Here is a 12,041-nt window from a genome sequence, read left to right as displayed (position 1 = left end):
ATCAAACGGTGGGCAGTCAAATATGACTAACACTGAATAAACTCTTTGTATTTAAGTTTTTGGCTCACATCACTCCCATGTCTTTCAATTACTCACGACAATGGGCTTTTAATACAAGCTGGTGGTAGATTTAACTGTAAGGGATTCCCCATCTGTGTCAGAATTTACTTTAAGCCTTCCTCATGCTGTCCAATCAATGTTTAACCACCCATCTGTTAACTTTTTTTATCTTAAGTTTTACTAATGCAATGCCCTGTAAAGTTATCAACCTGAAAATGCATAAAGTATAGCAAAATGGCAACCTGACCATACATGTCTATCAAGACAAGGAACACAGACTATTAATCAGAGAAAGAATTCAGAGACTCACAGTAGGAGAAAGTCTCTTTTGAAAGAAAGCTAAACAAAGTTCTGTTAAAAAGAGAGAATAGGATGTGGAAGGAATAATGACCTTGAAAACACCATACACCCGGTGAAACATGTTGGTGGCAGCATCATGATGTGGGGATTCATTGCTACGGTAGGGACAGGAAATCTGTCCAGAGTTGATGTAAAGATGGACAAGCAATGAGTAAAAATAAACCTACTGAAAGCAGCAACTGACTTAAGATTAGCCCACCATCAGGTGTGGCAATGCCACACATACAGCCAGAGCTACAATGAAATGGTGTTCATCAAAGGATATGTATATGTTAAAATGGCCCATTCAAAGTCATGACCTTGGTCTAATGGAGAATATGTTGGAGGCAGGGGGACATAAAAAATAGCTATTCATATGTTTTTTTTTTAATTATATATATATATTTTATCTAACTGAGTCTGAACTATAAGAAGAAGCAGAAATTTTACTTGCTACATGTATAAAACAAGGGAGAGACAAAAATGGTGAATGGTGGCTCTACAAGGACTAGAGTCACTTTTCCACTCTCCAAAGTACAAAACAAAGTTTAAGGAATGTGAACTTTGCATGACACTATTGAATGGAAAAAGAGGTAAGACGCTAGTGCTTTTATATTCCATTATAAGCCTGGATCTTAGCTGCACAGTCTTGTGAAGTTTCATAAGTTTAGTTATCTTTGCCTGAAGGAAAACAACTCGTGGGTGGACAGCAATTCTGTCACAGCTCTTGAACATATACATGTCCTTACCCGACTTCTTAATCTCGGTTTACTCGCCTTCCTCATGCATCTCAGCATACCAACTTCATGCCACTGTGACTCCTATCCCTCCTTTGCCACTGTTTTCCCTCCATGTTTCACACTGCAACAGTTTTGTGCCTTCTTGCTGCAGCTCTTAGGTCACAAAGCCCCTTCCATTCCTGCTGTTTCCACTGGGGTACTGCACAGAAAAACAGCACTTGGCTCTGTCCCAACAATTGGGGCCCACATACCTCCCAATCTCTAGATTAAATAGCACCAGCCTCTGAAGTCCTTCCAGGGGCTAATGGCTTTTGTTGCTGGGAATAATCCACACATCCTCTCCCACATCCTGGGGATCCGCTGGCCTGTTGTGAACCCTGCCTTTGCCCTCTTAATTTCCCTCTCTCATCTCCGTCTTAATCTACCCTTCAATTTCGGTTGACCTCCCAGCCTTCCCATGGCACAGCCGTGCAGTTTTGTGCACTGGTATCCAGAACTGAGCCACCAGTGTTGAAGGTTGGATACAGTTGAGCTCACATTGGACTCAGAACCATGAACAGTTTTATAGGAGGTCAGTACAGGTGCTATGCTAAGCTTAATGAAGGCCCTAAATCTCTTCTTGGTCATCTGCAGCGAAAAGCAGCCGACCGAGCTAAGGAAAGAGGGAGAACTGCCTGGGAGCCCTCCGCCTGAGAAAAAGAAAAATATCCGTCAGACAGCAGCCCTTGTGTCAGCACTTGAAGTTCATTCAAAGCAAACATAGCAGAGGCAAGTTTTCGCAACACTGGGTAAAGGTTTACTTTGATCAAAGGAAACACTGTATTTTGATTGAAAACCAAAACCGAGTTCGCCCTCTTTCGTTCAAAATATCTCTGACAAAGACCACTTTTACCCATGACGTCAGAAAAGCAGATCACAAATTCTGGTCTGAGCTCATATCCTGTCTGGGACACTTTTTTCTCAAGGGAGACCAACATACGAGAAAGAGAAAGGCAGATGGAGGAAAAAAAGGAAAGAGACTGTGGTGCAGACCACAGACACTGGGACGTTTAATAGGCCTCTCTAATTACACTGCTTTATCAGTAACATTTAAAATAAAAAGGCCAGGCATCAAGGGCATTTATTTTGCATCAATTTTCAAATTATCTTGATTAACAAGCCTGTAGTTGGCTCCACACGGAGGCAAAATACAAGCAGAAACAGTTGTGTTAAAAACAAAGACAAGATTTCCAGAAAAACTGACACCCTTTTTCAAATGCTGGAGGCTAGATTAAGAAGTTATTGGTTACATATGGAATTGAAGGGAACAGAATGGAAAATGGAATATCAAGAAGGTCTACTTTTCATCTACTAACATGATGAAAAGTGGAAAAATGAGAGCAACAATGGTGAAGGGCAAAGAGACAGGGATATGAGAAAGGCAGTGATGGTTTTCAAACAAAAAAGATGGTAAAACAAAGCAAAGAATAATGATAAGATGAGGATAAACATACAAAAGATGCAGGGTGGAAACGTCTACAGTGGTTGATCAGCTTCCAAACCACTTCAACACTAGACAAAACTTCGGGGTCTGGTGTTCAGAGTTTTTTGGCTTAAAGAATTGCAGACAAAAACAAGAAGTAAAACGCCAAGCTTAAACAGAAATAAGTTATGCAGAAATGAGCATTGAGAAGACCAATGCTTTAGTGGGAAAAAACAAATGGATATAGTTGAACAAAAATTGTGAAAAATGGTGCAATAAGTAAAATAAGAAATTGAAGTTTCAGATACACTTTTTTACAATTATTATAAATATACCTCTCTAACAATAGCACATTCACTGACTGATAAATTTAAAAGTGAAATGGCAGATATATATTCTGCCAATAAAAACACTCAGTATGTCAGAAGTACCAAATTGGAAGAGTTGGCAAGTTAAAATGGAAATGACATCTAAGAAAGGAAATATGCAGAAAGACATTCAGTGAGGTGGATATCCACTAAGCAGAGTGAGACAGTGTAAAAAAAAAAAAGGTTGGAAAATTAATGTGACACTAAGTGTCTGGAGATTTTTAGAGGAAAAATTCAGCAAAAAGGAAGTTTAAACAGCACTGGGATGTGTATATCATGTGCAAAATAAAGTGTAGAAGCTAGTAATAAAAAATGTTTTTAAAAACTTTAAATAAAATAAAAATAATTAGCTAAACTAAAGAACTGCCAATAAATAAATAAACTCCTATTTCAGCAGCAGATAAAATAACCATATGCGCTGTGAAAGGTCTCACTTAATGCAACCGGATAATTGCCACCTCCACAAATCACTGATGTAGAGCATTTTCAGAATCTTTTACCTCACCGAACTCACACAGCAACTTAGCTGTTAGAGTTCACTCTTACTGCTTTTTATCACAGCTGTTTACAAATGCTTAAGGTAGCGGCTTTCAGAAAAAAAGGCCATTAAATCCACCTGTAAACAAACCACCATGCACTATTTAGCAAACCATTTTGTTAATAGCTGGTAAACATTCTGTAGCACCGAACAGTTATGAGTCAGATATTCCCCTCAGGAATTAATGGAGTCCAAAAGAAGAGGCTGAATCCTGGACTTGAGATTATTTCTATATTAGTCGACAACATCACAATTCAAACTCTTGTCTAACATTAGCTTGTGTTTGCTGAATGCATACAAAGGTTAACATTCAGGATAATATGACGATCTCGGGAGATAAAGTTCTGCTTTTCCAGAGTCTCAAAACAACTTAAAAACCACAAGTAACTCAAAAGACTTTAGTCGAATTGTAATTTTTTTATCAGTTCTTAAAGGAACACAGTGGCCATATTAACCAGGCTTAGTGGTTTGGCTTTGAGATGCTCCTTCTGTCAAGGAGCTCTGCCTCTTTTCTTACTGCACAACTATTAACAAGGATGCAAAAGATTACTGGAAAATTTATTTCCCCTTGGCTTCAGAGTCTTTAATTTCATATGCAATACATTAGTGGTTGGAAGTTTATATTTACTTACCAGTGAGATGGATATCACTTAAGTTAAATAGAACTTGAATAAAGGGGGACAAAAACAATACAAATCAGTTATACTTGAGTTAAAAGCAATGCACACAGGCTTAAACACCCACATTAATATTTGAGTAAAAGTCTTGTAACAGAGAAGCCATGCACTTTTTACACCCATTAACTAGTTTTAGTTTATTTCTATCTGCTATTTAACCAGTCCTTTTGGCAGGAAGAATACAGGTCATTTAATTCTGTCAGTTTTCTATTTTATCAGTTAAACAACAATTTAGTTTAAAAGGATAAAGGAAAAGAAAGATTGAAAAATGAGGGGCATGGAAGAAATTTAACAAAAAAGAATAGCAAGTTAGGAAGAATACAACATAGAACAAAGAAATGATAAGAGAGAAAGAGAAAGGATACAAAAACCAAGATTCAGGTCACGAAGAAGAACGGTTCAACAAGGATGGCGCAAAAGACACAAGGTGGGATAAGTGTAAGAACAGAAAGCAAGATGCCAGAGAAAGAAATAAAGATGTGAGAGGAAAAGAATAAAAGTCTGGTCTAGTTTTCATACAGTTTTTTCTCAGTTTTATTCGTATCCATAACTTGAAAATAATGACTATGTAGGAAACCAATACAAATCGATACAATCAACCTCACATACCACCATGCTACCTGCTCACATTAAATGGCTGCCATTTCTGACCATCTAATTAAAGACAGACAAGTGAATACCTGGCCATGCCAAGACTGGAGAACCCTGCTGGGACGATGAGGACGTCAAGTCGGGGAAAAGGGTGAACTCCTAGAACTGCATGGGCTGCAGCCAGGCATTGAGGCAGCAACTTGAGGATCTCCATCTGCCAAAAAACACAAATTATGTTAACCATAGGAGCAAAACAAACAAACAAAAAAAAGATTCAAACGCAAGCTTCTCTCAGTTTTAATTGTGTGAGCATAATGATACATGAGATATGTAAAAGCTTGCGGATATCCTGTATTTCTTTACCGCCACCTTTTACCTAAGTTTCGTAAAACATTGTGTCAGATCAGCTCTTTTGATTTGTGTACGAGACGAATATTTCAAATTAATGTGTTAAATGAGAAACATTTATGCTGATGGGATAAAAGTGAAAAACACATCACACTCTGACATAAACATTAAGCAACAGTAACAGTCCTTAATCTTTTAAAGTCTAATTAGCTGCAGTCTCGAAGCTGAGTTGTCAGAACCCCACCTGGGCCTTCCGGAGCAGGCAGGCAGGGCTAAATACACGGTGTGGAACCACCCGCTGGGACCAAGCCGACCGTTCAGTAAACCGACAAGGGTAGTCGCCATGGGAACAAGAGATGCCGTCATCATCCATGCCTGAATAATCAGTTAAAGAGAGCTCCTTATGCCCCAGGGAAGAGTGACAGAATGCAGAGTCTGAGCTGGTTGCCTCATCTCTGCTGAGGTAGATAAAAACAAAGGAAAAAAATACGTAAAAATTATTAACCATTTCTTTGGATTTATCATTTCAAGTATACACAAATCTGGAAGTGACGTAACTCATTATGTGGATTTCTTCCCCCCCTTTAAAATAATTAAGGAAACACCTGCAGCCTCTTGCAAATGTATTCATACTACTTAAAGCTTCAAAAGGTGATCACACAATAACAAGAGATATAAATGTTTTCATTGGGACATCACTTTGTAGAACCACCTTTCTGGTTTGACTGGAATATTCTAATACATGATTATTGGTATGATCCAAACCTTTCCATTGCAGCTCTAACTTTGGTGTCCTGGTCAAAACTCAAATTCTTCTGCAGCACCTAACAGATTTCCTAGCATTATTTATACACAATTTTTTTTTTCTCACATTTAGTGTTAAGGCCAAGAAGTTTCATACTCATCTAATCCAACCACAGCACTTTCTTCTATCAATTTGCAGTTGTGCAATTACGCTATATTTTGTGATGGTCTTTTTGATAAAATCAAAATAAGACTAATTTAAGTTTGCGGTTGTATTTTGACAATATATGGGAAGAGTTTCAGGGGTATGAATACTTTTGCATAAAGTCAAACCACAAATATGTCAAAATATTTAAGTGCTGACATGCAGTCTCATTCACCCTAATCCAATATTCAGCACTTACTCCGTCCTCGTCCTCTGGAACTTTCCATTGGTACCGAGTTACAGCCAAGTTTCCTTCCAGCCATTCAATGAGCATAAAGACGTCCCTTATACAGTAGCTAGAGACTCTGTGCTATGGCTACGTTTTTACTGGAGGAGAAATCATGAGTAGAGGCGGAGGATTACTGGAAACTACTGGCAGACTTGCCAACCTGCCAGCCAGTGGAGAGGGAAACACCGGCACAACCCTGCCCTGCCCAGTGGGAATTGGAGCTGACTAATGGCTCCAACCTAAACTTTATTTCCTGTACTGCTATAAAAAAATATGATGTCTTTAGTTTTTTCTCTCCAAAGATAATTTCCCCTAGCCAGCAAATGCAATGATCTGCAGCTCTACCTTTAACCCATTTCTCATAAAAAGCCAATTATGTTCTGAACACTATCCATCACCCTAACTTCAACTGAGTCATTTTTGGTCTGGTGAGAGAAAAGTTTCAACAAGAAATGCAGAAGGCCAGACTTGGGTTTATAGCAGTCTGGAGAAGAGGAGGTCCTACAACAAGAAAAGAACACAGGAAAACCATTAAAATACCTGCCAATCTGACATGGAGCGCCTCCTACTACTTCACCAGGAGACTTTGTAAGTTGTGACACAAGCTCAGCCTTGACGCAGCTGTAGCCCACCCCGTCTTCAACCTTGTTTTCCAGAGCTGAAGGAGCCTCTGCAGGAACTCGGCACCAGTGTCCCACAGCCAAAGTGAAAGTGGACGCAGGCATGGGCATTGTGACATAATAGTTCCAGGTCAGGAAATCTAAAGAGGTACAATAAATAAAAATATCCACAGTTGCAAAGTATAAAAGAACTGATGTACAAACATAAAACATTTGCTCATTTTATAATTTTTTTAATACATGTTCAGGTCAGATTTTGCTACCCGTTTTCAATCGTCTGTCATCATTCAAAACATTAAATGATACACATTTAGAGTGAAGGGATGTGGATAGTTTGTGATGATGATGAAAAAAAAAAATTCCAGGTAGGTGCATGTTATATCTTGAAATGTCAGGTTGTAGAAACAAGCAGAGGGTTGAAAAATCTGTTTAAGTCACTAAAAGTTCTTCACTAAGACACTAAGAGCTCATCTCCTATTAACAACTAAAACAACTAACAACTGGGGCGACTGTGGCTGTATGGCAGAGTAGTCGTCTTGCGATCGGTTGGTTGTAGGTTCGATTCCAGCTTCCTCCTGATACATGTTGATGTGCCTCTGGGCAAGGCACTTAACCCCAAATTGCCTACCGGTCTGTGTATCAGTGTATAAATGTATGGGTGAATGTGACTCTATATAAGTTCAGTCCATTCACCATAAATAATCTAACTCACATTAAATTTAACATTTTAGTACTTTCCCTTCCCCCCCATTATTATCACAGAAAAGACGGCGATGGTTCCTTCCTTTAGCAATCTAAATACGCAGCTCTGTCACTCTTATTAGGGAGAGCCAGATGTTTTCACAGTGCCACTGAAAGGGCAAAAAGAATCTGACATTCTTATACGAATGCCAAAAGTCTAAGACCAGACCATGTTGCACCAAAATAAGAGTTTCAAACGACTTAATCATTTCACCAAGGTATCATTGGTGAAGTGTGTATGTGATCAATTACACATACAGGATATTGCATACACAAATGTATGTACAGGACATTTAGATACAAAAGGGCATTTTTATTTTATGTCACAAATTTTTTGATAATCAAAGGAGAAAAATCAATAGGTAAATAGTTATAATGTAATATATATATATATTTTAAAACTCAAGGAAAAGCCTTGAGATGTGCTGACACCTGCGGCTTACAGACAAGTGCAGGCTATATATGTCTTTTTTCCAAAGTTAGTAAGTTCAGCTTATATTTAGCTGCACAGCTGTTTCTTACAGCTGTGCACATTCAGACATAAGGAAATTGTTTTTTACCCTTCTTGTCTGCAAATTGGATCAAACCAAGTCACATTGAAAGGACAGCATTCTTCAACATCACTTTTCTAGATTTGCCACAGATTCTTGATTTGACTGGTATTTACAGGAAATGGGAAAACTGTCCAAATAACAGCAGAATTATAAAGACTTGTTGATTTTATCGGGTGCAGTCATGGTTATGCTGTCTTATAGCTGCTGGCAGGAAGAATCTGCAATGACGCAGATCCAAACTTTAAAGTCACAAGTACTTTTGCAAGAGACTGCAAGGAGTGTCACATTTCACCACACAATTAACAAACATTTCTGATTACAAAAATCAGTTTGACTTCTTCTGGGTCTTACATGTGGCCCCGTCCTCAGTTGGAACAGCCTCCTCCTCCCCACTCATCAACACCACACAGTCACTGGGGGCTCGTACCCTCGCCTGCCACGTTGACATGGCAACAGGAGGCTCCTGGCAGGGGAAGAGGGCCCGGTTGTTGATGGGAGAGCCGGCGGTGTAAACACACTCCCTGGAAGGGTAAACAAAGGTAAATTATAAACAAACCTCCTTTCAGGACAACAAAACTCACACGAGCAATGAAAACCTCCTGTTTCTCAGAAGATATTTTGCAAACTGCCTGAGGTCTTTTTTTTTCTTTCTTTTTTTTTTTCTTTGAAGATTTTTTTGGACAGTTCTCGAAAATGACACCCCAAAAAGAATGTCATATATCTCAGGAACTACAAGGTCTATTTGACTGGTTCAGGTATCAAAATGAAGGTAATATTCCAGAGAACATTCTAGAGATCTAAAAATCAGCATTTGTGTTACCCATAGCATCATCATTCACCAATCACAAACGAGCGAAAACGCACATTTTTCGTAAATGACCGGAAAGCTCCAGCTGTGCGACGACAAAGGAGGTGGTACAACAGAAAAGTTGAAAATAGTGGAGAATCACCTCAGTGTGACACAAGGGCAATGGATTACAGTACCTGAGTGAAAATATTTACTCTAACATGGATTGTGACCACAAAACAGCAAAGGTAGAACTGAATTTGCTTTTAGCTTCGTGAAATGAGCTTTTTTAAAATATTTTTTCATTTCCTTTAGCTGCTGGTTCAGTGAGTTTTGTACGTGGCGTGGTGATTCTGGTATTGTTGGAAAGGGCAGAGCTTCAGTTTTACTCTGATAGCTTGTGTGCATTGGGTTATGTTGCAGCAGGTATGCCCCTTTAGCATCCAATTACTTTTTTTTTTTTTTTTTTTTTTTTTTTATCAAGCTGCTTAGTTTTGAAGTTGGGTGTTGTTGAGATAGAAAATATTGTTTCTATCATTTAGATGGTAAATGTATTGCATGTGTTTTTAATTGATATTGTCGGGGCAAGTGCTGAGGCGCCAGATGTGGGTCCTAAAGTCAGCAAGTGAAAATCTGTAAATGAATGAGTAATATCATCTTTAATATGGCTGTGTATATATTAGAATGAAGTATAGTAGCAAACCTGTTGTCCTGGTCCATGGTCCACCTCACTGAGCCTCCCAGTGGTCTTGTCATGTAGTAGATCCTAATAATACGGGGGAAGCCCTGTGAAGTAGTGACCCCTATTTTTTTCAGCTTCAAACTCCAGCGATCTGTGTGAAAGTGAAGCGAGTTGTTCTGGATGCCAGGGCTCTGGCTGCATAGTAAAAAGCACCGATGCTTTTCCTTCCAATGGGAAGAGGGCATGGAGAATAGGTGCTGAATAAAATCTGCTTGTGAGTCCAGTGATGCAGCTGTAAGGGGAAACCCCATTGCTGCCGATACAGAATTAATGTCCACCTCTTCCACTTTTGACACGTCAAGGTCACAGCAGTCCAGCACTAAAGTGAAATCCTCAGCATTGGAGCTCTGAAATAAATCTGAACTCTGAGTGTCACTTCCAAGCTTTGTATCTTCCTCATTGAGTTCCTGCCTTGCACCATCTCCAGTTTCTGGTCCAATATCATCCTTAGTTTTAGCCATCTCAGCAGAGCAAGGCTCAAGAAAGAGAACAATACTACCACTGATGATCTTCTTGTCAAAACAAACGGTCAGGTCCAACATGTAATGTCTGACGAGTATGTGGTTAGTATTGGCTCTGAGAGGAAGGTCATCTGTGTCCGGATTAAGCTCCTCATCTGGCTCCATGTCACAGAAATTAGGTCAAGGTAGAGCAGAAGTTGGCTGAGAACACAGTGGACATAATAAACTTCTGTTTTTGTTAAAAAAAATAAAAATAATTCTACATCTTCAAATAACCCATCTTCTGTAAAACATCAAGTCTGAGATTCATGTGATGCTTGATTCAGTCCTCTTTTCTATAATCAGATCTGACCAGTGACCTGCAGCTCAAAGAGTGAAAAATGTGAAGCATTTTCTAAACTGAAAAATTACAATTTTACATCTATAAATGTATCAGCACTCAGAGTTATGTTTCATGAACTTTGCTTAGTAAGAATTTGTTTCATAAGAGTGCCCAAATCCAGTCCTAAAGAGGTATTATCCTTGTGTCCTTGTTGTGCAGGATAGTAGCTCTGCACAACTGGAGTTGGGCACCCCTAAACTAGTAAAATATGTTTTGATTCAAACATATAATAGAAATATCCCTCATTGTAGGATCCCAAACCTGGTACCCCTGCCGTGCATGTTTTGCATGGTCTCTGTCCCAGAACACCTTATCCAAATGACTACAAGACCTCTCCCAAATGCTGCAGAAGCCTGATAATCACTCATTCAATTAAGTCGGTTGTTTGGAAGATGGAAGACACCTAAAATATGTATAATAGGAGCACCGAGATGGAGACCTAACAGTAGTTCTGCATCTCCAAACTTGACTAGGAGGCTGAATAAAAATGCACACTACACCTTTCAGATTCTATGTGAAAACGTTTCAAGTACTCCGTATCATCCTCTGGAAATAAAATACTTCCCTTAAGAGTTTGTCATCATCAAACAACACAAAATCCCATTAAAAATACATTAAAGACATTGGCTGCAACGTGACGAAACGTGAAAAAGTTCACAACAACCTTTATGATGGCTTATGTGCGGAAATATAAAAACGAAACACGTTAGGGGTTGCACACACAAAAAAAGACGTCTTTGTCAGCATTACGGCTAAAACAGGAACTACAAATGATGTGTTATTACTGTTGTGTGGAGACTAAAGAGTGAAGTTACCTGCTGAGAAAAAGCTAACTTTACATCACAAACCGGTCATTTATCGCATAAGTGCACAGAAACTAGAACTGTTGCGACTCTAAAGCTTTATTCGCTCTCCCTCTAGATCACAGTGCACAGCAACAATTTACAAACAGCTGCTAACGTACCGCAGAGCATGACAAGAACGCGATTATCGTGAAAGACTTCTACTACCGAGCAGTCAAACCTGTCGAAGTCCAGCGGTGATGTCGTCATCATAAAGCGACAGCAGATTTTGTAGTTCCACGGCACAGATCTCGTCTCGTCGTTCTTTAAACCATTCATTGGCGGGCACGTTCATAGTACAGAAGAACATTAATATATCAAACTTACACAGCACTTCAAGGATACTCAAAAACATAGAAAATCGCAGCTAAATCATTCAACTGTCAAAAGAAAATGATGTTTTAACATCATTTGTGTGTCCATCATTTTTATTTTTTAATAATCAGTTGAAACAAAAAGCTAAAACCAGTGACAGATTCATAAGAGTTTGGATTGTTTATATAATTATATTTTTTGTGTCTAGCTTCTGAAAGCTTTTACACTACTGTCACAATCTATATAAATGATTCTAAAAGCAGCTAATAACGTTTTTTTTTTTATTTAAGTGTTTT

At 38.8% G+C, this 12,041-nt stretch overlaps 1 protein-coding gene across 1 annotated transcript in view; it reads right to left on the bottom strand.

Moving 5' to 3' along the window:
* aopep (aminopeptidase O (putative)) overlaps positions 1-11,586 on the bottom strand; it is an 87,634-nt gene extending 76,048 nt beyond the window's left edge. Inside the window, exons 1-6 of the mRNA XM_055039416.1 lie at positions 11,404-11,586; positions 9,707-10,407; positions 8,568-8,737; positions 6,842-7,061; positions 5,368-5,581; positions 4,865-4,989 (exon numbers count right to left, since the gene is read on the bottom strand). Coding sequence (XP_054895391.1) covers positions 4,865-4,989; positions 5,368-5,581; positions 6,842-7,061; positions 8,568-8,737; positions 9,707-10,371 — 1,394 coding nt within the window. The 5' untranslated portion in view covers positions 10,372-10,407; positions 11,404-11,586. The remainder of the gene's footprint in view (positions 1-4,864; positions 4,990-5,367; positions 5,582-6,841; positions 7,062-8,567; positions 8,738-9,706; positions 10,408-11,403) is intronic.
* Between the last annotated feature and the right edge of the window lie 455 nt (positions 11,587-12,041).

This window comes from Poeciliopsis prolifica, unplaced genomic scaffold, assembly GCF_027474105.1.
Source record: "Poeciliopsis prolifica strain line A6 unplaced genomic scaffold, Auburn_PproV2 SCAFFOLD014, whole genome shotgun sequence".
In the NCBI taxonomy this organism is placed as follows: domain Eukaryota; kingdom Metazoa; phylum Chordata; class Actinopteri; order Cyprinodontiformes; family Poeciliidae; genus Poeciliopsis; species Poeciliopsis prolifica.
This window is presented reverse-complemented; position numbering and strand designations above follow the sequence as displayed.